General features: G+C 40.0%; 1 protein-coding gene across 1 annotated transcript in view; it reads right to left on the bottom strand.

Annotated features, from left to right (window-relative positions):
* The window catches only part of XPR1 (xenotropic and polytropic retrovirus receptor 1), a 2,667,923-nt gene that overhangs the window by 421,896 nt on the left and 2,218,336 nt on the right, over nt 1–27,691 (bottom strand). The window contains 1 exon segment of the mRNA XM_044085740.1: nt 9,339–9,362. Within this exon segment, the coding sequence (XP_043941675.1) occupies nt 9,339–9,362 (24 nt within the window).

Raw genomic sequence — 27,691 nt, 5'->3', positions numbered from 1 at the left:
GTTTTCACCTCACAGGCTGGCAGACACCCTTACTGATGTCAGTACGCTAAGGTATAAAGGGAGCCAGCCTGTCATCACTTCGGTATTTTCTTGACCCACTTAGGAGGATTCCAAAATGGTGGTTTGTTTTTTGAGTTAGTTCTGTACTACTTCCTGGTGGGTACAGCTGCCTCTATGCAGCTATTAACATGCTTGTACAGGGTTTCTGTGAACAGTTCTGCATAGGCAGAAGTGTTCTCAGGGTTTACAGGGGCTTGAAATTTTGCCAGGTTCTCACTTAATAGCAGGAAGTTAGCCTTAGAATAGTTCCTGAATATTCCAGGTTTAGCTGGGGGTCCAGGTTTTATTTTTACTTCAAAGGAGACCATTTTGTGGTCTGACTTTACCAAGGAAGGCATTACAGTAGTGGGTGTGCAACACTCTCACATATTAGTGAGGACCAGATCCAGTATGGTTGCCACCGTGGTTGGTGTAGTGACTATCTGGTCCAGGGAGTTTGTGTATACAAAATCCAGGGATCTCTGTCTGTATTTTTGATGTTGTATAGGATTCCCAGTTAATAATGGGGAATTAAAGTCACCCATGAATATGGTACTGGGTTGGATGGTTAGTGTTTCTAATAAGTTTAAATGTATGATGATATGGGGTTTCCTGGGTCATAGAGGGGGAACGTATAGCTTGCAAGGAAGTGGTACTGGAATTTGCCTATGGTGATTTGAACATGGAGCAGCTGAAGTGCATTGTCCTGTTTGACCAGACTTGAAGTATATTTATTTTTGATGTAAATAGACACACCTCCATTAGTCCCTGCCTGTGAAGTAGCTGGGCTAAATGTGTGGAAGGCATTATAACTCTGCACTGTTGGTGCATGGTGTGCAGGCATAAAGAAAGGATAAGTCTGGAGGGAGATCCCCTCTTTATGGAAGATAATGAACGGCTCCACTGCCATTAGGGCCTACAACTCTGAGACCCTCCTGGCTGAAGTGATAGTCAGTAGTAGGGCTGTTTTCCAGGTAAGAAACTTTAAAGTGGTAGACGCTGCAGGATCGAAAGGAGGCAAGGTTGACTTTTCTAGGACAAAAGTTGAGGTCCCGAGGAGGGGTAATTTCCTCTTGGGTGGCTTAATGTGAATAACTCCCCTAAGAAATTGCTTTGGCAAAGGGTTTGAATAAATTGGAGGATGACTAGAGATGTGGACAGAGATCCCTTAGGCATGTATCATGATGGAGGAATAAGCGAGACCTTTCTCCACTAGGTTGGCCAGGTACTCCAGAATGTTAGGAATGTTAACAGAATTTGGCTGTAGCCAATGCTTCTGGCACCAAACAGAGAATATTTTCCATTTGACTAAGATTTTCGGGTGCTAGGCCTTCTAGACACTTTTAAAATGGTCTTGCTGACTCAAGTTGGAGGTGCAGTAGGGCACTGTGGAATAAACCAGGGAGAGAGTCTGAAGGTTGGAATGCACAATCATCCCCTTGTTCTGGGTGAACAAGTCCACTCTCTGTGGCAACATCAAAGGCTTTTGACTAGTGAGCTCGAGGAAGAGGGTGAGCACCACTGCTGCCTGAGCCAGTCCAATGCTATCAGGATGGCCTTTGGGCCCTCCTCCCTGATCTTCAGAAGTACTAGAGGCAACAGGGGTAGTGGTGAGAAGGCATAAATGAAGAGGTGTGTCCAAGGGAATGAGAAGGCATCTGCATCTGTTCTCCATGTAGATCTGTGCAGAACTTCTCCAGGATAAAGTTGTCCTTGCTGGCAAATATGTCCACCGGGGGATCCCCTATTGCTGTATTATTGTGTGGAAAACTTCCTGATTGAGGTGCCATTCATGGCGGTCTGTCAGATTCCTGCTGAGGTGGTCTGCCAGGTATTGTGCCATGAGGTGCACGCCTAGGGACTGCCTCCCATATTTGTATGGCTAAACAGCATAGGGGTAGGAATGAGTGTCTCCCTGACTGTTTACGTACCACATGACTGTGGTATTGTCTCTGTCTGTGCTACTAGGACCCCTGGGTCCCATCTGTCCTTGAAAGACTGTAAGCCATTTTGTACTGCCATGAGTTCTTTCCAATTTATGTGCCTCCTTCTTGAAGTTGGAGGTATTGGCCCCCCCCATGCTGTCTTCAAGGCATCACTGGTGAGGATTTGGCCCTGGGGAAAGAATCTGTAATGTAGGCCCTGATTTTGGTACAAGCCTGAGCCCACCATGTGAACTCCTGCTTGAGGCAAGGCATCACGGGTATTTGGGAGTCCAGTGACTGACAGCTTTTGGACCACATGCTCTCTAGTTACCACTGCAGCTTCCTCATGTGCAGCCTGGCTAGTGGTACCATGAAAATACAGGATGCCATAAACCTCAGTGCTCTGAGAAATTCCCTAGCTGTGATACCTTGATTTTTCTGTATGTGTACGAAGTAACTGGTTAAATAGGAGACCTTGTCTGGAGGGAAGGAAAACCCTCTGGAGGGAAGAGTCCAGGAGAGCTCCCAGCAGGACTATCTGTTTGGATGGAACCAGGCTGGATTTTTTGAGGTTTAGAATGAACCCCAGAGAAGTCAGGAGGTCCTGTGTGAATTTCAGATCTTTGCTTATCTTTGGAATGTCTGCAACTTGTATTAGGCAAACGTCCAGGTAAGCAGAATCTGGACTCCTTTGGTTCTGCAGTAAGCAATGACTGATGCCAAGCACTTTGTGAAAATCCCTAGAGGCGTAGACAACTGAAATGGGCAGAGCTGATAATGATAGTGACAAGAGTCTGCTCTGAAGCAAAGAAAAATTCTGTGTGATTTCTGAATGGGAATGTGTAAGTAGGTGTCCTTTAGGTCTACTGAGACCATGAAGGCCTGAGGAGTAATTATGGGCAGTAATTTTTGAAGTGTTGGCATTTTGAACTTTGGTATCCTGAGGAACTGGCTTAAGCTTGACAGATCCAGAACAGGGTGGAAAGACCCTTCTTTTCTTGGGACTAGGAATAACCTTTAGTAAAAGCCTTTCCCTTTTTGTTCCTCTGGAACTGGCTCCACCACTCCCTGAGAACACAGAATCTGTATCTGAGAGCCTGAGTTTTTTATTTGGGGGTACATGAGTATACTAAGGGCTCTTCGAAAGTGAATTTGTAGCCATTTGCAATAATGTTTAGAACCCACTGAAGTGAAGAATGTACGTCCAGTTCTGGAGGAAAAGAGACGGTCTTTCTCCTAGTTTTGGGTAGTGGTGGTAAGGTGAAGCGGAGGGAGAGAGAGTCATAATTGCTCTCTGGCTGGGGGCTGTGACCTAGAACTCCCTTGCCTGGGTGTTTCATAGGTCCATTGCTTGATCTCTTTTGGTGATGCCTTTGTCTGGAAGATCAGTCCTTTTGAGGCCTTCTCTGTTTACTCCTAGGCTGGGTAGAAAAGGACCAATGTTTGGCTGGAAAGTTCCTTCTGAACCAAGGTGGTTGTACTTTGCTGGAAGTCCTTAACTGTCTGCATGGGCTTTGTTTTGTAGTCCATTTTTTTTTTGAGTACTGCTTCATCTTTTGGTCCAGAAAGTCCGTCTTTGTCAAGGGGGGTGTCCAACAGGTTAACGTTTACATGATCAGGGATAGTTTGCTTCCTAAGGCATGCTTTCTCCTAATTACTGAAACCGTGACAGCTGCCCTGCTGGATGCCTCCATGGCATCATAGCCACAAAGCAAAGAGTGTTTAGCCACCTGTGAAGTGGAGTGACAAATCCAAAAGTTCCTAAGAAAGATTTCTATCCCCCATGGTTGAAATTTTTTGTTGAGTTGATCCAGGACGGTTTGCTGATATTTGATCATATGGAATTGACAGCTGAGGGCCCTCACAGACAGGTTAGTGGAGGTGTATACTTTTTTTTTGGAAAATAAGGCCCTACACTCTCCTTGTCTGTGGGCAGGGATTCTTGGAGGCACTGGTCCTAGCCCCTTTAGGCTCTGGAGTAACAACTTCTGGATCAGCCAAAGGATTTTTAAACAGATATTTATGGGTATCTTGCACCCTATAAAATATGTCAGACTTCCTAGGGACGGGAAGTGACTCAGGATTCATGAACACATCCTGGAAAACATCCTCTTCTACATCCAAAATGGGAGGGATAGCTAAAGGTTTGTGTTCTGGGAGGTCCAAGAACTCCCTAACTCTCTTCTTGGCCTGGGGGTAATCTTGTGCTTCCCACTGAAAATGCTGCTTCATAGCATGAAGATTTTCCCCAAAAGTTTGATCCTCTGGAGGTGAAGCCGAAGCAAGGTTTTCCTCAGAATTTGATTCCTCACAGGATGTGTATAAGAGGGTCCATCCTTTGAGCTAGTGTCTTCTAAGTCTGAATCCTCCTCAGATAATAAAGGATCTGGGTAAAGATCAGTATAGTAATCCCTTTTCTTTTTGCCTTGGGTAGCTTCACCTGAGGTCTGTCTGGCCCTTACAGTGTTAATTAAGTCCTCAGCCAGCTTAATCAAATCCTGTTGGGATCCTGGTAACTGGGAGCCCACAGGCCTAGGCTGAGGCCTTGACACACTGACTTTCTTTGGGGTGGGTTTGGCCTTGGGCCTAGGTGCATCTGAAGACGTGTCGTCTGACTCTCTGTGAAAATGCACTGCTGAAGACTTAGGCCTCATTGTATCGCCTGTTAATGTGTGCTCATTGAAAGCCGTGGCCTGTTGAGCAGCCTCGGACCCAACTGATGAGCTAAAAACATGAGCAGTGGAAACTGAAGGAATCGAAGGTATGTTGGACTCCAAATGGGTCTCAACATAGGCCTGGGTTGCCGTTTCAAATGTCAAAGGGGCTGCAAAGGCGCTTCACCTTCTTCAACAATTATCAGTCTAGCGGGAGAGTCAGCTGGGGAGTGATTGTCGCCCGCCGACTTTGGCTTAAGCTTTTTCTCTGTTTTGCACTTATGCAGCTCAAGACTGGGATGACTGGTGGATGCCACTGGATGCAGTTCAACTGACTTTTGTCTTAAAAAACAAGCTAAGAATTTGGCCTTACCATTAATCGTTCTACCATTAAGCCTAGCACAAAAACAGCAATTAGGGACGTCGTGGTTTGGGCCTAAGCAAATAACACACAGAGTATGTACCCCAACGGGGTACTTATCTTTCAGACAGCTTCTCTCTGGTGCGGACCAACCAGCACATTGTATACTGCTTTGTGCTCCGGTGGCAAGAAAAGACTAAAGTGATGACACATGCTGGCTCCCTTTATACCTGAGGGTACTGACATCGGTAAGGGTGTCTGCCAGCCTGGGAGGCCAAAACAGTTTTCTCTGGTAGTCAGGCTGACCAAGGGCTTTCACGGCAGGAAATCCCAACAGTCAGGACTGCAACAGTGAAACATGAAGAACATCATTTGGTCAAAATACTTACCTTTCTTAAAATTAATGACGTAAGGAAAAGGGGAAAGTCGGACAAAAAAACAGCACACAGACTTTTCTCCAGTGAAGGCAACTGGTCCATCAAATCAGCTAGTGTAATTGCAGCTTTCCCTTTTCTAAAGTGGTCCTAAGTATTTCTCAGTCTCTTCCAGGTATATTTGACAACTTCTGCTAAAATCTATTACTCACAACCACATACAATGTATTCTAGGGACCTGCTTTTTCTCTGTAAAGAAATACTTCTTATTGTCTACTGTAAATCAATTCTTGCTCAGGTACAGACTGTTATCTTTTCTAGTCTTGTCCACCATCTACATCTACCCATTCCTATCTGCCCCCTAACAATATGAAGAATCTATTTCATATTCACTACTGTGCACTCATGTTCAGTGTACACAGCCTCTTTACATTAGGTAATTCCCCCATTCTCCTTAACATCTTGCCTACAGTTCTTTGTTAATGAGCTACCAATTTAATCTCTCCTTTCCCCAGCATGGCCTCCAGATCTTACAGAATATGCAGATGTCACCCATCGAGCATCTGGTACAATGGCAGAGTGACATCAATATGTCAAATCCAGTAACCTGAACAGTGTACTCTTCATATTGTAAAGACGAGGGCTATCAACCTGCCACACTATGCAATTTGCTGGGGAAGGGTGTGACAAAAATTGATTACTTCTATTTTGCTGCCAACACCATTTATGTGCTTAACTTTTATGTGCTAACAAAAAATAAAACCAAGAAAAACAAAACAAAAAAAAACAGTATTCAGCCTTTACAGTATACCTTGGAATGATTTATGGTCAGATTGTGACATCCCCCAACATAAACTTTCATGTACACATGCCACTTTCCAGACTCAAAGTGCAGTTAAATAAAACAAGTAAGTATGAAAACCCTTATATTCCTCATCTGCATTAGCTCCTTTCAGAAAATAAAAGCATATTAAATCCAAAATAATTGATACAATCTAGAAAAAAAGTTTAATTAAGCAAGTATTTTTAATGGAAACCTTTAAATGTATGAGGAAGCTGTCCTGCAAAAAAATAGTTTCTACATTTGTATTCTCTTCTTTCTTTTATTAATCTCCAATTTTAGTTGCTGGGATTTCTTCTATGCATTATTTACTTGTAACTTCAGGAAAGCCTCTTGTTAATTTTTTCCTCAAACAGTGCAGTAGAAACTTGCTTGCACCAAACTGTTTTAAACAAAGAAATCCCATACCTAATTGTTGTCATCCGAAGCATTACATAACCTAATTTTCTAAAGAAGGCAGCCCATCAGCAGCAGAGAGCACACTGTAATAAAAATGATCCAGAGAAAAGCAAGTAGCCAGGGGCTCAGCTGGGAGCACAATAGTGTTAACAAGGTTCCAGGCATTATTAAAGTCAGACTCAAGACTGCCTTTCTTTTCAAGCTGTTTGTGCTAAATGTAGCCTGGGAAAAGCCACAAAGAACCTTAGCAGCATAAATAAAGTGCTCACCACTGATTCATCTCCCACATCTCTACAATCTTTTATGCACATCCCTTTTTCAACAGTGTTACAAAAGGCAAACAAAGCTTGTTACGGTGTGCCATAAGGCAAAAGGAAACCTGTATCTCATAAAAATAATAATTTTCATGGTCACAGATGCAGATGGTAATTTATTTTCAAAAGGACCCAGATGGGGTACCAATAATTAACATTAACAAATTTATTTTCAAACTGTCACACATGGAGGCACCAATGACTAAAGTGAACAAGTACTGCAAAAAATTAACACAAAATACCTCAGATATATACTTCAGCATACATTTTATTTCAAATTCAGACAACAAAACTGTAATTCATTTATTTCAAAGAAAATACTTGTATGAACTGAAGACAGGATTTCATGCGTTCAGAGGTAACATATGTACCATCTCAGTGCATCCTTCCTGAATCCAATCGTCTGTAAACCAGACCCTGGAAATCTGGTCTGCATAAATCACGATGTTGAATCTAGAATGCCTGGAACACTCTATTAAACTAAGTGTAATCTGTCCTGAGACACTATGACCTCAGAGTGGGTCTATATTACGACACCGAAACAGCTAAACACCGAACGCTGTTTTCCCTAGGAAAAAAAATCGGTGATCTGGCAGTTTGCTTAACTTGTAGTTTGCTCTTTATGTGTCACTGAAATGGCGTTTGGTACTTAACTGTTTTAGTGTCATAATATAGACCCCCTCAGAGCTGGTACATCTGGCTTAAACTGGTGCTGTGGAAGACCTGTAGCCCTATGGCAATAAGTACTGGATTTGACGACGACTTTCTCCTTTTGGTGATCAAAGTCTGGCACCAGTACTTCTTAGGAATCCCTAAAAAACTACACAGAAATACATAACTAAACTAGTAAATCTAATAGAGAAACTACTCTGATTTTTCTCAGTCTCCGGTCCATAATTATATTCCTGGATCTTTTCTCAGCGTCCAGGTAAAAGAAAATGACTAGCTAGAGTTTACTAGTTAAAGTATAATAAATAAATATTTCATGCAATCTTAAGATATACTAGAGCCACATAACACCTGACCTCTTTTTCTTACAGACTTATGATATCCAATAAATGCATGAAATTTCAATGGACTGTACCTATTGTATTAAGTACTGCATTGACCTCTAGACTGGCTGGTTCTAGCCCTCCAAAGTTTCAAACACTTTTCTGTCTCAAATAAATTATGTTCATTTTCTGCCAATAACTACTGTGGTTTCTTTTTGGTCTTGACTTACACTGCCTGCAGCAGTCCTTCTGAGTAGGAAAAGGAAAGGTCTTTGTCTTAAAACAGTACAGTCAAAATACTGCTTTATCATAAAGATTCTGACTATTATGCCCACCCCAACCCACCGCACCATCTTCTGCACATAAAAGTAAAATGAAGCATTTATGGGGGCCTCCTTGGTTGTAAGAAGTATCAGTCAATAAAAGCAACATCAATAGTGGTTAGCAATTGCCGACTGCTGCTGCAGGTCTAGTAAAGGCTGCAACAGTATGAACTGCCACCCCCCACCCCACACACCTGTAGCTATGACTCGAAGACTACATCTGTGACAGCAAACTGCTGCAGCTACAGAATGCAAACACTTGTCATCACATTCAACTTGCTGAGCATCAAGAAAGTGGTAACCTGAATCCACAAAAATCATTGCTGGCAGTGAATACCTTGGAAGCAGAATGCAGTACGTAATGTTACTTACTTCTTTCTCAAGGACTTTTAATAATAGTAGGTCTGACTTAAAGAAATATACAACAAAGGGTGGCATTTTCTTCTTCAAACTGATATTGCTACATCCAAGATGTGATGTTATGTTGGTCTGTGAGTGTGCTCCTTTAATACACAGGGATGTTCTGTGTCTTTGGGTATTTTGGTACAGTTCTGCTTGTGATAACTTCCACACAAGTGGTTTAGGCACAATGGTTAATGGCTTCACCTCATAAAAACAGGGTAGAGAGTTTGATTCTGACCTTGGGTTATTGGCTGGGCTTAAAAATGGCCCTTCAGGACAGTTAGCTTAATATTCTCTTATAAACCTATGAACAAACACAAACATTCCCAAGAACATTCACTAGAGTCCAATAATCTAAATGCAGTAAACATTCCTAAAGATGTTCTCCTTACAGAATCAACCAACATACTCAGTGTTGTAGGCATGGCAGAGTGAAGCATGGTTTCACTTCTGCGCATAAATATGCATACATATTTACAGCTTATGCATATGAAAGCAAGAAAGTAAGAGCAGATTCCTTCGGTTGGTCAGTGGGTAGAAATACAAGCACTAATGTCTACAGTCTACTTTTATTGTTGGTAGTTAATGTGGCAGTGAAATCAGCTCATCCCAGAACCAGGAGAGAAAACTTCTATCTGTTTTCTGTAATAAGGCTACATTATGCTAATCTGTCACTCTAGAAGGTATGCTTAAAAAAAAAAAAAATTTGCAAAACTATAAAATCATCATCATCATCATCTTTTGGCTTTCCCGTTAGGGGTCGCCACAGCGGATCATCTTTTTCCATTTCTTCCTATCCTCTGCATCTTGCTCTGTCACACCAACTGCCTGCATGTCCTCTCTCACCATGTCCATAAACCTTATCTTAGGCCTTCTTCTTTTCCTCTTTCCTGGCAGCTCCATCCTTAGCATCTTTTTCCCAATATACCCATCATCCCTCCTCAGAACATGTCCAAACCAACGCAATCTCGTCTCTCTTGCTTTGTCTCCAAACTGTCCAACATGCGCTGACCCTCTAATATACTGATTCCTAATCCTATCCATCCTAGTCACAACGAGTGCAAATCTTAACATCTTCAACTCATCCATGTCAAGCTCTGGCTCTTGCCTTTTTGTCAATGCCACTGTCTCCAACCCATATAACATAGCTGGTCTCACTACCCTCTTGTAGACCTTCCCTTTCACTCTAACTGGTACCCGTCTGTCACAAATCACTCCTGACACTCTTCTCCACCCATTCCACCCTGTCTGTACTCTCTTCTTCACCTCTCTTCCACATTCACCATTACTCTGAACTGTTGATCCCAAGTACTTAAACTTGTCCACCTTTACCACCTCTACTCCCTGCATACTCACCATTCCTCTACCCTCCCTCTCATTTACACACATATATTCTGTCTTAGCCCTGCTGACCTTCATTCCTCTGCTCTCTAGAGCATATCTCCACCTCTCCAGAGTCTCCTCAACCTGATTCCTACTCTCACTACAGATCACAATGTCATCTGCAAACATCATAGTCCACGAGGCCTCCTGTCTGATCTCATCTTTCAACCTGTCCATCACCACTGCAAATAAGAAAGGACTCAGAGCTGATCCTTGATGTAATCCCACCTCCACCTTAAACGGATCAGTCACTCCTACTGCAGTCCTCACCACTGTCACACTACCCTCGTACATATCCTGTACCACTCTTACATACTTCTCTGCCACTCCCGACTTCCTCATACAATACCACAACTCTTCTCTAGGCACCCTGTCATATGCTTTCTCCAAGTCTACAAAGAGACAATGCAACTCCTTCTGACCTTCTCTGTATTTCTCCAATAACACTCTCAGAGCAAACATTGCATCTGTAGTGCTCTTTCCTGGTATGAAACCATACTGCTAATCACTAATCATCATCGCCCTTCTTAACCTAGCTTCTACTACTCTTTCCCATAACTTCAAGCTGTGACAGATCAATTTTATCCCTCTGTAGTTACTGCAGCTCTGCAAATCACCCTTATTCTTAAAGATAGGTACCAAAACACTTTCTCCACTCCTCAGGCATCCTCTGACTTTCCAAAATTTCATTAAACAATCTACTTAAAAATTCCACTGCCATTTCTCCTAAGCATCTCCATGCTTCCATTGGTATGTCATCTGGGCTAACAGCCTTTCCATTCTTCATCCTCTTCATAGTTTTCCTTACTTCCTCCTTGCTAATCTGTTTCACTTCCTGATTCACTATCCCCATATCATCCAACCTTCTCTCTCTCTCATTCTCTTCATTCATCAGCCTCTCAAAATACTCTTTCCATCTACTCAACACACTCTCCTCTCTTGTGAGTACCTTTCCCTCAATATCTTTTATCACCCTTACTTGCTGCACATCTTTCCCAGCTCTGTCCCTCTGTCTAGCCAATCGGTACAGGTCCTTTTCTCCCTCTTTAGTGTCCAATCTCTCATACAACTCTCCATATGCCTTATCCTTAGCTTTCGCCACCTATCTCTTTGTCATGCGCCTCATCTCCTTATACTCATGTCTACTGTCTTCATCTCTTTGACAATCCCACTTCTACTTCGCCAGCCTCTTCCTCTGTATACTCTCCTGTACTTCCTCATTCCACCACCAGGTCTCCTTGTCCTCCTTCCTCTGTCCGGATGTCATACCAAGCACCTTTCTAGCAGTCTCCCTTACTAGTTCTGCTGTAGTTACAACCCAGCCACTGGGGATGCACAAGCCAGTGCATTCCTTTGTACTTGTCCCAAGCACGGATAAATGGGGTGGGTTGCGTCAGGAAGGGCATCCGGCGTAAAAATTCTTCCACATCACTTATGGTGCAAAACTATAAAATGCTTGTTCAAAATACTCAATACACTATGCAGTGGTTTGTTGGTCAGAAACCATTAATAGAGGGCATTGTGGAAATTCAACTTTGTTGCCTTCTGGGGACTCTTTAAGAAACGTCTTTTGTTTTTCACATTCTGCCACATACATGATTCTTTTAATATATTTCAATAGAACTTGATGGTATATACTTCATGATTTTCCCTATCTCTACCTAATTACTGCAGCTGGTAGCTAACTAAAGTTTAACGTGCTCCACCACTTTGAACATGAGTTAGTGGATGTCAACTCAAACTGCTTATCCTTGGATCTGCAAACCACAGCTGCATCTCTGCCGCATGTTTCCCCTAAACATTTGAAACAGTCAAGACTGTTCTCAGTACGGATTACTATAACATACTATAATTTTTTAGCTATTTATTTCTTTACCAAGTAAGTGAAATGATCATATCATCTTGACGATATGAATTTCGAGTTTCTGAAAACTTGATCAACTAAGAGGGATCCATATTATATATCTGTGTATATGTATATACACACAAATACATAGATATTTATGTTTACGTATTTGCACATGCAGTTAACATTTTTTTTTTTGTTTTGACTCTGCCCTTTTGTATGGCCCATCTCTGACCCTTACCATTTCCCCTCCTCTATGTGCACTGAGACTGGGAATTTTCACACACAAACATCTTCACACTTGTTTTTTTCTATTAGCTTGTCTTGCTACCACTCAAAGGGTAATTCTCTTTTCTTTTTTCTCTTTTCTCAAAGACTTCCAAGATTCACATATTTGCTAAATTCTATTTACACATCTGCCCTTAGCAGCATGATTCTTTTTTTGAGCTCAGATAACCACCATACTCTTCCCCTCTAGCTTCACAGTTTTTTCACACACAAGTGAATCCCACTGCCATCTGTTGGATTATTACTTACTATAATATAAATGGAGGACTAGATGTTTACATTGCTATTTGTCACTATACACATCATACTGATTAACAGATACATAATGGTTTTGTACTTATAAAGCATACAGCTCCAATCACAATAAAAATGCAATCTATATACTCACTGTCACTAAATGTGGTCTGTTTATGTGCTCTTGGATTATTGGACTCAGTGTAATTTACATGGCTTTTTTATGGCAAATTGAATATATATATATATATATATATATATATATATATATATATATATATATTACTTATTAATTACATGTATAACTCAGATCTGATGAAGCTTTGACAAGAGGGAAAGCACTCATCTTTTAACTTAATAAACCGTGAGATAAATAACCAATACAAATTTGAATCATGTTTTCTTGTTTTTAATAAGAATGTAAGGTGATCTTTAACACATATCTTACATTAGTATTTACAACAGTTTATTTGAGCACATCATATGCTGTTTTAGTTCCTGTTCAATTGGTTTTCCCTACTTTTGGTGTGTGTGTGTGTGTCTGTATATATATATATATATATATATATGTGTATATATATATATATATATATATATATATATATATATATATATATATATATATTTATTTATTTATTTATTTTACATACACATTCTCCATGACCACATTTTATCTTCTCCTGATATGCCAATGACACTAGAGAAAGTGCTACACTGACATGACAAGTAAGGCATAATAAATGTTAGGAAAATCTCACACAGAGGATCATAGTTTGCACTTTCCATCACAACTGTGATATTGAAATCAGTCAAATGTAACAGTTTTCATCAGTTTTAAGAGATCACTGTTAGCAGCATGTGTACTAATGAATGTTTTTCTTGGCAACTACATCAATTGCAATTTATTCTGCAACCTCAGTATCTCAGTTTGGAAAAGAGTGGAGCTTCTGAGCACACAACTAGAGCCCTCTAACAAAGTACTGCCAGCATGAATGACAGCTACTCAAACCTTAGAGAATGAAAATCTGTTCCTGAAGCAAAAAGAAATGGAATGTCACTAACAATGTTCAGGATCAGAAAGAATACATGATGAGCACAGGTCATTAACGTAGGTCCCACAGGTATGCTGAGCTTTCCAATTGACAAAATAGTGCTACTACCCCTCAATTTGCCAAGAAAAAAAAAAGCTTCCCCAGAGAAAGAATGGTTTACTAGCTGATGACAGACTATATAACCATATATACAAATGTGCAAACACAGGAGTAAACCAAAAATAAAAAACAAAAAAAAAAACACGCATGCACTTCTTAGCATAGCTTCAAGGAAACCAAACACAAACTGCGCTTCAAAACACGGCCTGTACTTAAGCTATGATGACAGCAGCTTCAGGCCTTCTCTTCTAATGACCCTCCTTAAATAACATGTGGTCAATGTGAATGGGCTGGAATACAAATGGATGTATGTACAAGACGTTAAATATAATAGTACTACTAAAGATATTTTTCAGAAAACAGAATCTTAGAGAGGCATCAATTATCTTACAAATAGCTCCTATAAATTAAAATAAAATGGCTCAGATCTGCCTCATGAAGATGCTAACTAAAACACTGAATTTTAAGTGCTGCAACAATTAATCTGGAAAGGACTGCTCCGTTAACCTAAGTCTACTTCAGTATACTATATGAACTTTAACAGAAGTATTTTCATATAATTTTGTTTTTACTAAGATGTACAAAACAAAACTGTCCCATCATTCACTAAAGGTAAGTTGAATTTTAATTACATGAAACTAGAAGAATAATGTCTCTTGTCTACATTCATAGTTTCTGTATTTCCTCAGCATTCTTACTGCTTGTTTACTCCCACCTCACCCCCAAGTTCTGCTCAACTTGTTTGGGGTTTCTTTGAAAATGTCACCATGACCTTGGATGAAGGCAAAACAGTGCATATTGCCTATCTCAACTTAGCCAAGGTCTTTGACACTATCCCCTCTCCCCCACTCAGGCATCATCGATAAACTCACCCAGCTGGGGATAAACCCATATGTCATTAGATGGGTAGCCAACTGGCTCACTGACAGAACGCATACAGTCAAAGTAGGGGATTCCACTTCTACCAGAAGACCTGTTACTATCTGTGCTGGGTCTACTTTTGTTTGGAATCTACTTCTCAGAAGTTCCGGCAAAAATAGATGGCCTGTGGCTTAACAATTTCGCTGATGACTGCAAACTGGGTGCATTCACTGAAACTCAAAACTATGTCACCATACTACAAAAAGGGCTTACACAGACATAATTGGTGCCAAAGCCATGGACTGCAACTTAATGCAAAAAAAGCATCATCATCCTCTTCGGTAAAGGTGAAGTCCAAGCAAATTACAACATTAACAATACACCCCCTCCCCCCTATTCAAATCTAGTGGTAAGAGACTTGGGAACACAGGTTGCCACTTCCTGCATTAGGCACTGTAACACTGTACTGTGGGGGTGCTATCATTGGTGTGAAACTATGTTTCAGTAACTACACAGATCTGTATATTTTCAAGAGTTAAGAATGCCTGTAATAAGTGCAAATTCTTGTTTAGGTCTCTAGCATCGAACCAAACAGTGCCACCTTTAACAAGATTTCAATTTGATTAGCCATGTAGGTAGTTTGAGAAGACTGACCTAGCCTAAAAAAACACGATAGGGAGGAAAAGCTCCCAGCCAATAAAAGAAAGCTATGAGGACAGAAATGCAGGCCATTCCTAGCAAATCAGCCAGGGTTGCAGATCATCTCCTTCCATGCTGATATATATTGGATCTCCTTAAAATGAGGACAAAAGGGGGTGGATAACACCAGAGACACTGGCCTTTAAAGCTAAGCCAATAACTGAAGTCCATTATCTTTTGTTTGTATTGTGACATCATTCATGGTGAAGATAACATAATGCCAAATACTAGTGTCACATCAACTTCAGATGCACTTACTGACAGCTATATAATGTTCCCCTTCATATGATCTAAAGAGGATCTCATGTCATTTATACCCACATGTGTGGTTAGGGTGAAGGTACCTGATGGCCATAGTGAGATTACAAATCCTGGCACCTGAAAGGCAGCTAACCATCTCTCTGTCTTTGCTCAGACTGGTTTGTGTTGCATCTGTTTGCCTGACTAAACAGTCATCTATGAACTGAGACATTACCAGATGTACTGTCTTGACCTTGCTGCCTTAACGGATGTGGCCTGCAACCTGAGTGATCACTTTAACTGCATTTTCAGTACTGTCTGTACGTTTTTTTTTTTGCCTGTTAGTGTGACATGGAGTGTCATGTACACCACATTTTAGTCTAGGACATCTCTGTGGCTTAGGCAGGGATTTTTTAAGTACCTAAGTAATAGAAGGCTTATTTGTTTGTCTAGGAAATGGTGTGCTTGGTTGTGTGGGGTTAGTGGCAGAACTGACAGCAAGCTGATTACAGTCTACCACCTTCGAAGAAAAGCTGGCCTCCAAGATTTGCAAAAACTTGTACCTTTCACATATGGAATCGTTTGGTGGAAGAATTAAACAGTTGTCAGTGAGCATGAGGCACTTCTTGGCATTGCTTCAATGTTCCTACTACTAGCAGGATGGCAACAGATAGTGAAGGAAAGTTTTACTTCATGATATTTTTCTGCCTTTAGTAAACGGATCAAAGGGTCTATATACTGGAACACTAGGATGAGCAGATTTTAAAAGAAATATGGAAAAAGGTTTACACCTTCTGGCAGTGAACTATGCAGGCTGGAAGACAATAGAGTGGTAACTTAGGTTACAGTAGTCTAAGGGGAGGAATTTACCAGTTTGATCTATTAGTGCTCACTGGTACAAGCATATGAGATGACATGAGACTGGAAGGAGTTTCCAGTGGCAATTTATAGTACGGGCAGTCGACTCAAGAGCAACACTGGCTGGAAGGGTGGCTACTCAGTATTACAGATGTGCAGAATACAACAGGAGGTTAAAAGTATTTAAATAGCTTACACGGCTGACACTTTTGTGCTTACTGACAATACCAATGAAAGAGGAGAGGAAGGGACTTTGGTAGTCAAATTACATAAGGGGTGGACAAAAGCAGGGACACTGGCTGTTAAAGTCACAACAGGATTGGGGGGGGGCTAGTGTTTAAAATCAACAGAAACATAACAGGACAGAAATGAAATCAGACGCAAATCTGTTGCCAACAAAACCTTGCTCTCACCCACCAAGGCAATGCAATAACTAGATGAACAAAAGTGTTTTAGTGAAAGACAAAAAAATGCACTTACAGTAAAATGCTTTACAAACAATTCTGACAGAATATTAGAATAAAACAAGTGCAATATAGTTTTTCATATCCCTGGTATGTAGATATTTTTTGTTTAAAACATACAGACAGACGTAGTGTTATTCTAGGTTAGTGATATGGACAACAGCAGCTCTAGGACTTGTGATAAAAGGGATTTCTCAAAGGACAAGAGAAAGCAATCTAATCAGCAAACAGTTCTATTATAAACCAGATAAAATCAGAAACAAAGCTTGTAGCCCAGAAATTGCTTGTGCATATCAAGGCAAAGTACTACTGCTATTAATTATTTAGCTACAGCAATTTTATATATATATCTATATCTATATATATATATATATATATATATATATATATATATACACACACACACACACGCACATATGGGATCCATTTACTACACCGAATGTACGTTTCAAAGAAACGTAAATTCACGAGTGCACTTCCGCAAAAGTCCATTTTGTCGAAAATGCACTTTCGTGTGAAGAGAAAAATAAAAGAAAAAAACAAAAAAGAAGCAATAAAGTACAGTTGTGTACACTTACCATAAATGTTGATGTTCGAGTGTATTCATTGTTGCAGTCATCACACTTGGGTTATCCTGCCAGTGGTAGCCCTCAGTTGGCCTGAATACCAGAGGCTTAGTATTTCTGCATCGGTTGCTGTCGCTTCAGGACTGATGTCAGGTCGTCAGTGGTATGAAAACAGGCATCCAACGCCATTACATCAGTTTTTCTTGATCCAAATGTCAGGAGCCCCCAAATAGGGAGTTAAGTTATGGTGGAATAACACCACCAGTAGAAAGTAAATACCAATAGCCCTGTAAGGAATGAGGAAGAGACAGAAAGAGAGAGAGAGGGGGGCAAGGGGGCTGGAAGGTGGGAAACCAGGACTGCAACAGTGAATACACTCGAACATCTGCATTTATGGTAAGTGTACACAACTGTACTATGTTCTTCGTGTTTCACTTTTGCAGCCATCACACTTGGGTTGATTCCCAAAGCTGAAGAATGGGTGGAGGCAGTCAAGAAGAGTTGGGGCTGGATAGTATACCCTGCAGTACTGCGGTTGCAAAGCCTGCCCTGGATTTGGAAAAGATAGGCAGGTGGTAATGCTTGGTGAAGGTATGAACAGAACTCCATGTTGCAGCTTCCAGGATGTCCCTTGGTAGGGACCCCTCTGAGAAATGCTGTAGAGGTTGAAGTAGCCCTAGTGGAATGTGTTCTGGCCCCCTGTGGGTGTGGTTTTCCACAGTGTTTGTAAAAGAAATGGATACAGTGTGCTGCCATTTGGAGATGGTTTGTTTTGATATGACCTTGCCCTCTGCACATGGTGCAAAGCTCTGGCAGACAACTTAACTCATTCCCTCCAGCAGAGCTGTTTTGTGTGTGTACCTTTAACTCCCAGTGGGTGTGGTTTCAACCTTTAAAAATGAAGTTATCACCTTACAATTCTAACAAATACTAAATGACAGAGATCATATATCAGTACAATTCTGTTTGCCATCATGTATGCTTCAAGATAAAATATTCTAATTCCTTGTATGTAGCATGGCTTTGGAATTATTAATGCAAATATGAACAGGCAATATTTGACTTCTAGATGTGCAGTAGGAGGTAACTGAAAAAACGCTTGGAGACGTCACTCGGATGTAACTCATTACAGAATTGTACTGATATATGATCTTTGTCAATTAGTATTTGTTAGAACTGTAAGATGATAACTTCATTTTTAAAGGTTGAAACCACACCCACTGGGAGTTAAAGGAACACACACAAAACAGCTCTACTAGAGGGAATGAGTTAAGTTGTCTGCCAGAGAGTTTTGGTTGCCTGGCAGGAATTGAGCTTGCAGGTAAACATGTATGGCTGAGGCCGTGTTCCAAAGGGTCATGGGTAGCCTGCAGAGTAGGTTCCCCCCTGCTTGTTGATGTACCACATCACTGTGGTTGTGTCGGTTTTGGTTAGAAGAGGACCCAGAGAGAGTAGAGATCTGAAAGCTGTCACAGCATGCTGAACAGCTAGCATTTGATTAGGGCTCCAGTGGCCCTGAATGCACCTGCCATCCAGATGTGCACCCCAGGCATAGTCTGATGCATCTGTGGTTAAGGTCTGGGCGGTGTGGGGTTGTGTAAATGGAAGTCTCTTGTTGTGGGTGCATGCTGCTGCCCACCAAAGGAATGCTTTCCTTAGACAAGGTATCATAGGTATGACAGTTTCCAGGTCTTGCAAATGTTGGCACCAAAGACTTTTAAAGTACCACTGAAGTTTCCTCATATGCAGTCTGGCATAGGAAATTAGTAGAATGCAGGAGGCCATGAACCTTAGAGATTGCAGGATTTTTCTTGTGGATAACTAGGTTCTGGTGGCCATTTGAGAGAAGTAGCCTATTAGATAGGCTTGTTTTTCTGGAGTAAGGAATGCCATCTGGGATGCTGTGTCCAAGCTTGCTTCCAGGAATACAATTTTTTGACTGGGGACTAGTTTGGATTTCTTTTCGTTGACAGTGTACCCCAGTGAGGTTAGAAGGTCCTTTACAAATGTCAGGTGCTGCAACAGGTTTCCCTGACTGTCTGCCTGAATCAGTCGTCCATGTTGGGGTAAATTTGAATATTTCTTTGTCTGCAGAAGGTAATGGTTGGAGCCAGGCATTTTGTGAAAACTCTGGGAGCAGTGGATAAGCCAAAGGGAAGTGCAGAGAACTGATAATGCATAGATCCTGCCCTGAAACGTAGATATTTCAGGAGTCCCTGACTGGGCTATGCAGATAGGCCTCCTTTAGGTCTAGGGTGGCTAACCAGGTATCTTTGGATAGCATAGGTAGAAGCTGCTGCAGGGTGAACATTCTGAATTTTGGTACGACCAGGAAGGTGTTTAGGATGGATAGATCTAAGATTGGGCGCCAGGTGCCCTCTTTTCTGGGTACCAGGAAAAGTCTGGAATAAAAACCTTGGCCTATCTGATCTGCAGGAACAGGCTGAATGCCCTTATGGAGAGCAGGGACTGAACTTGGTTTTGTGCCTCTGCCCACTGGTTTGGAGGGAAATCTAGGAACCCTTTTGGGGTTGGCAGCATGTGGAAATAAAATTTGTACCCTTGGGATACTATGTTGAGGACCCATCGAACGTTGGTGATGGAGGCCCAGTTTTCTGCACGGTAGACAAGTTTTCCTCCTAGGGGCACGAGCATTTGGGAAGAGGTGAGTGAGAGGAGGAGTTGAAAAGTCATTGTGAGTTCTTTCCATAAGGGGGTGGCTTAGCACTCCCTGTTTTAGAAGTGGAGGTACTCCATTGTTTAGATCTCTGCATATCCTGAGACTGTCTGGGGGGGTCTGTTCCCCTAGGCATGGGCACCGGAACCATAGAGCATGGGGGGAGGGGAGCCCCCCCCCCACTTTTGAAGATCATCCATACTTCTCCCCTTTCATTTTCCACACCTCCAACTGCCGCAATGACATCAGCGCAGGTATTTCTGGTTGTTTTGCGAGCTGGAACACAGAGTTATTCAAGCTGCTGCAGAAACAGGTCTCAAAAGCCTGTAATGGAGCTGATCATTTATTTACTGAAATGGAGCAGTAACGTACGTCTGGACTGACAGGAGTAATGGAATAGTAATTGCAGAGTGGAAATGGATGGAGTGTGTGTGTGTGAGTGTGTGTGTGTGAAAATGCCCCCAGCAGGATACATCTGGTGACTAGAGGTACTCAGGCTCAAACCCTGTACCTTGGGTACAGGGAAAAAGAGCCTAAAGTCCCTAGCTACCATCACTTGTGAACAAAACCTTTTATTCTAGCAATTTTCTAAGGTTATAAAATCAGTATTTGAAATGTGTCCCTAAACCTTTTATTCCAGCAATTTTCTAAGGTTATAAAATCAGTATTTGAAATGTGTCCCTATTTTGGGGCTGTAATCGCCCATTATTGGCTTTGTTCTGTATTTATGTGCTAAGAGGTTGAGAGCTATGGTGAGAAGTGAGAACTGAATTCACTAAATGATATGATAACCATTTAAGTTTGTCTTCCCGTCTTTCAAGAAACTGCTGGTTTAGCTTAGTGGTATGTTGCTCTGACTGTAGTGCACAAGGTTCTAGGTTCAAGATAGCATATAATCAAACGATGCAAAAAAGAGAAAAAAGTAGAAAAAAACACACCAAACAGCCAATACTTTACAGCGATAATCTCCTTTATCTTCACAAGACCTGGTACCTCGGCATTTCGCCTTCAATGGATCACAATTCAATGCAGAACAACAACAGTTTATATATGCATTGATTACATCAATTAATCAGTTAATTATGTAATTAAATTCAAAAAAAAGGAGGGAAAATTTTATATACATGTTTTTAAAGTGATATCACAATGCTTACTGCAAAAAATTTTTTTATATATAAAAAAATATACTTATGTATATATGTGTGCGCGCACATTTTTCTAAATATATAATTCATTATTTTATTATGTTATAATATAATTTATAAACATTATAGATATATGATATAAATGTCAAAATTATTTAAATGTATTTATTAATTAATTTGTCAAATACCCAATTCTAAATTAAGACCAAAAGGTTTTAAAGTATTAAACTTCAAAATCATCCTTGTTTCAAGTTCTAATAGTTTGTCGCAAATATTGTCACCCCTAAGACAAAAGGGCTTACCCAGAATGCTGAATTTTAAACAATCTACCTTCCCCTCATGAGCCTCAAAAAAGTGTTTAGCAACTGGACTACATAAATTTGAATTTTTAATGTCCCTTAAATGTTCCAAGATTCTAACCCTGACCATTCTTTTTGTTTGTCCAATATACCATATATTATTACAACTGCAACCAAGTATATATACAACACAAATAGATTTGCAATTGAAATAGTGCTTGGGGTTATGGTTGATGTTATTAATAGATCTAACATTGATTATTCTATCACATACACTGCATGAACCACATCTAAATGAACCCACATTAATAGCATACGAAGTTCTCTTAATTGAAAGATTATTATTTAATATTTCTTTTAAATTCTTTCCCTTTTTATATGAAAATATTATGTGACGTGGAAAAAGCTCACCTATAGAGTCATCCTCGCTAACTAGGTACCAAAATCTTTTGATTAAAGAAACAAATGTTTCTGAAAAAGCTGTGTATCTAGTTACGAAAAATATCTTTTCCACATCTCTATCTTTTTTGGTCAAACCCAAAAACTCCATTTGAAGCTTTCTGGACGTTCTATGCTTGTTCATAACCTCATTCATGCTTTTCAATAATTGCTTTTTATCATATCCTCTTTCACATAACCTTAGGAACACCTCATTTAACTCATGATCTAACTCAGATTCTATACTGGTATGCTGATGTGTTCTTTTAAATTCTCCATAGGGCAAGGCTCTCAATAGATGGGGAGGATGCATGCTCGTAGCATGCAGAAACATATTCACTGATGTATCCTTTCTGTAAGGTCTAAATTCAATGATATTATTTCTTTCAAAAAGGGTCAGATCCAAAAAGTGAATTTGATTTCGATTGACCTCATAAGAAAAAGATAAATTATGTTCATTAGTGTTCAATGATTCAAAAAATTCACAAAATTCAAATATATCCCCCTTACATATAAAGATAAGGTCATCAATGAAACGCTTGTACAAGATGACCTTATATTTGAAAAAATCTGTGGGATAAATAAACTTTTTTTCAAAAAAATCCATATATATCACAGCATAATTGGGAGCATAAGCAGCTCCCATAGCCGTCCCCTTAGTTTGTAAAAAATACTCATCATTGAACACAAAATAATTATGAGTCAAACAAAATTCCAACAAAGAAATCAAAAAACTAGTCCTAGGACCTTCACCTAACATTTTTTGAATAGCATCAAGTCCCCATCTAATATTGATGTTCGTATATAAAGATTTAACATCAACAGTCACCCAATAAAATTCACTATTCCAAATAATCTTAGATACTTCATTGATTAACTCTTGGGTGTTACTGATGTGAGCACTGACCCTATTGAGATAGATTTTCAACTGGGAATCCAAGAAAACATTAACATTCTCCAAAAGGACCCTATCCCTGATACTATAGGCCTGCCAGGGGGCTCATTTAAATCCTTATGTATCTTTGGTAAAGCATATAGTATGGGTGTAACAGGGTCTTTTATGTACATTTTCTTGACATCAGCATGTGAAAAAAATCCTAATCGTTAAGCCTTTCCAAAAGACTTAAAAGTTCTTCATTATAAGATTTTAATGGGTCCCTATTAAGTTTAGTGTATTCTTCACTATTGCAAAGCAACTTGTTTACCATAGCACAATAATCAGATCTATTTTGAATAACCCAATTACCCCCTTTGTCAGCACATTTGAATATGTAGTTATTCTTCAGTTCCTTAAGATTTTTTAAGGCCTGCCACTCTTCTTTATTTAAATTAAATTGTTTTTTCTCTCTACAGAATTGCTTAAAAGTTAGCTCTGTTTCTTTTAAGAGCACTTTTTGAAACACTGAGATGGCTGGCACAGATATGGTGGGTGTAAACTTGCTTTTTACATTTCTGAATTTTGGCATATTTAATCTACCATATCCTGTCACATAATTAATATTGGAACTGATGTCAGTGTTGTGCTCAGTAAAACGAACATCACCTTCTTCAAAAGGACAATCACATTCACCATATTCATCATATTCATCATGTTCATAGTTATATATGGACATATTCAACAAACTATCTTCAAAATCAATTTCATTGGAAGCTTCATCTTCAGTTTCAGTTTCAATAAAGTTAGAGACATTTACATTCAAATTCACATTCACATTCACATCCACATTGATAAATTTCTTGAAATATACTCTTAACAACAACTTGCGAATAAATGCTTTCACTTCAAAGTAAATATCAGCAAATGAGGGGAAAATCGTAGGAACGAATTTGTTCCCCTTATATAAAACATTCAGCATATCTTGGCTTAAGCATAAGTCCGATAAATTGACACATTCTAAGGAAGTAACATTGCGACAAATCTTATTAGATATAACTGTTCTCAAACCTTCATTTGTAACGGTTACGACCCTTTCTGCCATTTCTGCCGTTCCGCCCCTTGTTGTAATTGTCATTTTGAAAGTTTATATCCTCCGTGGAACTAAGGTTAGGACCTTCATTTAAAACCTCTACAATGTCCCTGTTAGCGACTCGGTTAGGAGCAGCAGTTCTGGCAAAGGAAACATTTTTGGCAGTGTTTTCCTTTTCTGTTGAGGAGAACGAAGACGCTGATGCTGAATAGTTCCGGCGCTTTGAACTGCGAGTCCAGCTCCTCCCCCTAGACTGATTACGTACAGGTTCACGCTGCCAGTTGAAGATAATACCTGTTTCGTAATCTTTAAGGTCCCGGACTAATTTGTTGCGCTTTCTCTGCACAACATCTGCCTCTAGCTTATTCATTCTGTCACTGATATTAGACATTTGAGCTCTGTAGTTAGCCTCTGCTACAAGTTCATTCTGTAACATAGAGATTTCATTTTTCAACTTATCATGACATTTTTGATTCCTTTTTATCAGTATGCGGAGCCAGCCTATGGTACACAGAAGAGAGGTTTGTTTCCATTCCTCTAAAAGATCACATTCATCATCAGAAAAAGGTGCAGCAGGCAGTTTGTCAATACGTAACCCTCTAGGGGTGATGTTAAGGCTCACATACTTTTCTAAAAGTCTAGTATCAAAATACAAAGCAACTTCCTTGGCCATCAGTTTATTCAGCTGGGCAAACCGACCATCTGCATCTGTATTCCCCCCCAGATTCCATGGATCATTACTGATAAACCTTTTGTCACGCTCCGTCACCATATCTTGAAATAACAAGGTATTATATGCATTATATGTAGCGCTCCGTTCGGAGCCTTCAGTAGCTGACATAATTCAAATTGTCCAATGGATTTCAGCATAGAAATTGAGTTAAATCAACATCAAAGAACTCACTGTAGATAAAGTATGGCTTGGATCCAAAGTAGCATATAATCAAACGATGCAAAAAAGAGAAAAAAGTAGGTTCAAGACTTGGCAGTGAAATGCATGGTGGTAACAACATTTTATGCAAGCAACTTGCCAAAATTATACACGCGATGTTTAAAATGTGTCCCTGTTTTTTGGCCTTTTGCCTCCCCCTGCATTGAAAATAAGTTCAAGAAGCTGTGCAACATGCCTATGGCTTACAGTCTACTGTGATTCTGTGTTAATATATTGTGTGTAGAAGTAGACTGTTATCATGGAAATGTTCTGAATAGGGCAGTTTTGTCATTATTGGTGCATGCATTTTGCTTCATTGCCTACTGGAAAAACGTTCAAACAAATTTTAAAATGCAATTGTGTGTGAAGGTACACTGTTAACATGGAAATATTCTGAATAGGACAGTTTTGTCATTATTGGTGCATGCATTTTGCTTCATTGCCTACTTGAAAAATGTTCAAACAAGAAATTTAAAATGCAGTTGTGTGCGGAAGTAGACCTTTATGATGGAAATGTTCTGAATAGTGCAGTTTTGTCATTATTGGTCAATGCATTTTTGTTTCATTGCCTACTGGAAAAATGTTTAAGCAATACGTTTAAAATGCACTCTAACTTAAGTCTAACAAGTATGCTGTATTATACAAGGAATATAATTTAATACAATTAGGATGGTGAATCAAGGAATGCATACATGTATGCATGGCCCTAAAAATGTGTTTGAAAACAGCCGAGAGGAAAGTGTGAAAGGCTCAAAATCATAGGTAAATTTTAAGCTTTACTCTTGTTATCAAGCAATGGATGAAGGTAAAACAGTTCACACCACATTACCTTGACCTGACCAAGCCTTTTGACAGAATCTCCTACTCAGGTGTAGTACAAAAGATGAATAATGTAGGAGCAAACACTTACATCACCAGCTGCATTGCCAACTTGGCTCACAGGATGCAGGAGATCAAAACAGCGGAAGAGACCAGTCACCAATGGAGTCCCCCAGGGTTCGATGCTGAGACTTTTTCTGTTTGGCATATACATCTCAAAAAAGTAAAAGGAAATACCAAAGAGCTTTGGCCAGCTAAGTTTGAGATGACTGCAAGCTAGGAGAAGTTATTGAATCCCCAAAATGACTTAACTATCATGCAGGAAGGTTTGTCCCAAATAATAACTGGTGTCAAAATCATGACAATGCCCTCTGAGAACTGATCCAATTGTTTGGCATTTGGGAATTTGTGTGTACAGTGACCTAACGTTTGCCCAACATGTGCCTAGAGTCATAAGAAAGCCTTTCTATATTGCACAGCTTATAAACAAATTGATTGTGACTAGATCTAGAGATGTTGTTATCCCCCTTTACAAAGCTCTCATTATGTCAATCATTTTGTATAATGCCCACTTTGGCATATATCTGTCCAGCCCCATGCAACAAATGGAATGGATTTATTACTATACTCAGTATCCTACAGAGTGCTTAGAGGTGACATGTCTGGCATACAAAGCATCCTCTGACATAATACAGCTGGACCTACTGAACATCAGCAAGTCAAATGACATCAGAAATACTCAGTCCAGGTATCTAAACTGAATGTTGTGGACAGATGGATATATATCACAGAGGCTGCCACTGTTCCGGAACAGACTATCCATAAAAATAAAGCAAAGCTCATCCATCCATATTCAAATGCAACTTGGATCTAAGGATGGGTAATAGAAAATGTACTCCAGGACTTCCCCTAATGCCACTAATGGATAGAGACCGTTCCTAAATGCTGCCTCCGTTACATGGCCCTCTCAAATTATCTATGGTATGATCACAGTTGTTCTCACTAGGGCTAACATACAATTATCAGCTATGGGGATAGCTACGACCAATCAGAAAATGTTAATTCAAGCACCAAAAGGGAAATGGCTAAGCGTAAATGTCCTCCAAGTGAACCTATGTTGTGGTAGCAAATAGTTATAAAATATTTTCCCTTTTTAGTTCACTAAGTGCTCCTGTCACCCCCCCCCCCCCACAGTTTTTAACAGCTTCCGGCACCTATTGCCCCTAGGTCTAGTCTGAGGTGGCCTAGAGGGGGCTGAAAGGACCAATGTTTTGAGGGGCAATGCCTACTGAATCTTGGAGGGTGTACTTGCAAAAAAATCTTTGACTGTCTGCATAGATTTAGTTTTTCTTCCATCTTTTTTAAAACCTCTTCTGCTTTGGTGCCAGACTGTCTTTGTTCAGAGGTGCGTACAATAATTTTGATCTGACATGGTCTGGCAAGGTCTGTTCCTTAAGCCAGACATGCTTTCTAAGTACAGAACCTGTGACTGCTGCCCTGCAAGATGCTTCTAGGACATCAAACCCACACTGCAGGGTATGCTTGCTGACTTGGCTTGCAGAATGCATAAGCTCCTGTAATTCTTTATTTTCTGCACAGTTAGGGAAGGTAGATAACTTTTGTTTAATAAGTTCCATAGTATGTTGCTGGTATTTCAGCATGTGGAACTGACAATTTAATGTTCTAATAGCAAGAGTTGCAGGGGTGTATACTTTTTTACCCCATCTGTCTAACGCTCGGGAATCCCTGTCCGAAGGGGTGGGTTCTTAGCTGTAGTCGTTTTTATTCATTTAGGTCCTTGGGAGATGACCTCTGGGTCAGCAGTAGGATTCTTGAAAAGAAATTTGTGTGAGTCAGGGACTCTGTAGTACCTAAGAACCAGACTCCACAACGAACCACAATAAAATCAGGAAAACGAGTCCAGGCCAACACAGGTTTATTAGCAACAAATGAAAACGAACATTTACCTAGGTTTCGTCCACAATAGGACTTCTTCAGAATGCTGAAGTCAACCATAAAATCCATATATATATATATATATATATATATATATATATATATATATATATATATATATATATATATATATACACACACACACAATCTATCAAATTAAATAATTTAACAAGCAATTAATCATCCTTAAAGGTATATACCCTATAGCTAAGAAAAAGCCTATACTGTTAAAATGCCTACTATAA

The sequence above is a fragment of the Protopterus annectens genome, chromosome 10.part0, assembly GCF_019279795.1.
Source record: "Protopterus annectens isolate FY-2018-M chromosome 10.part0, PAN1.0, whole genome shotgun sequence".
In the NCBI taxonomy this organism is placed as follows: Eukaryota; Metazoa; Chordata; order Ceratodontiformes; family Protopteridae; genus Protopterus; species Protopterus annectens.
Note: the sequence above shows the minus strand (reverse complement) of the source record. Positions and strands in the feature narration are given on the sequence as shown.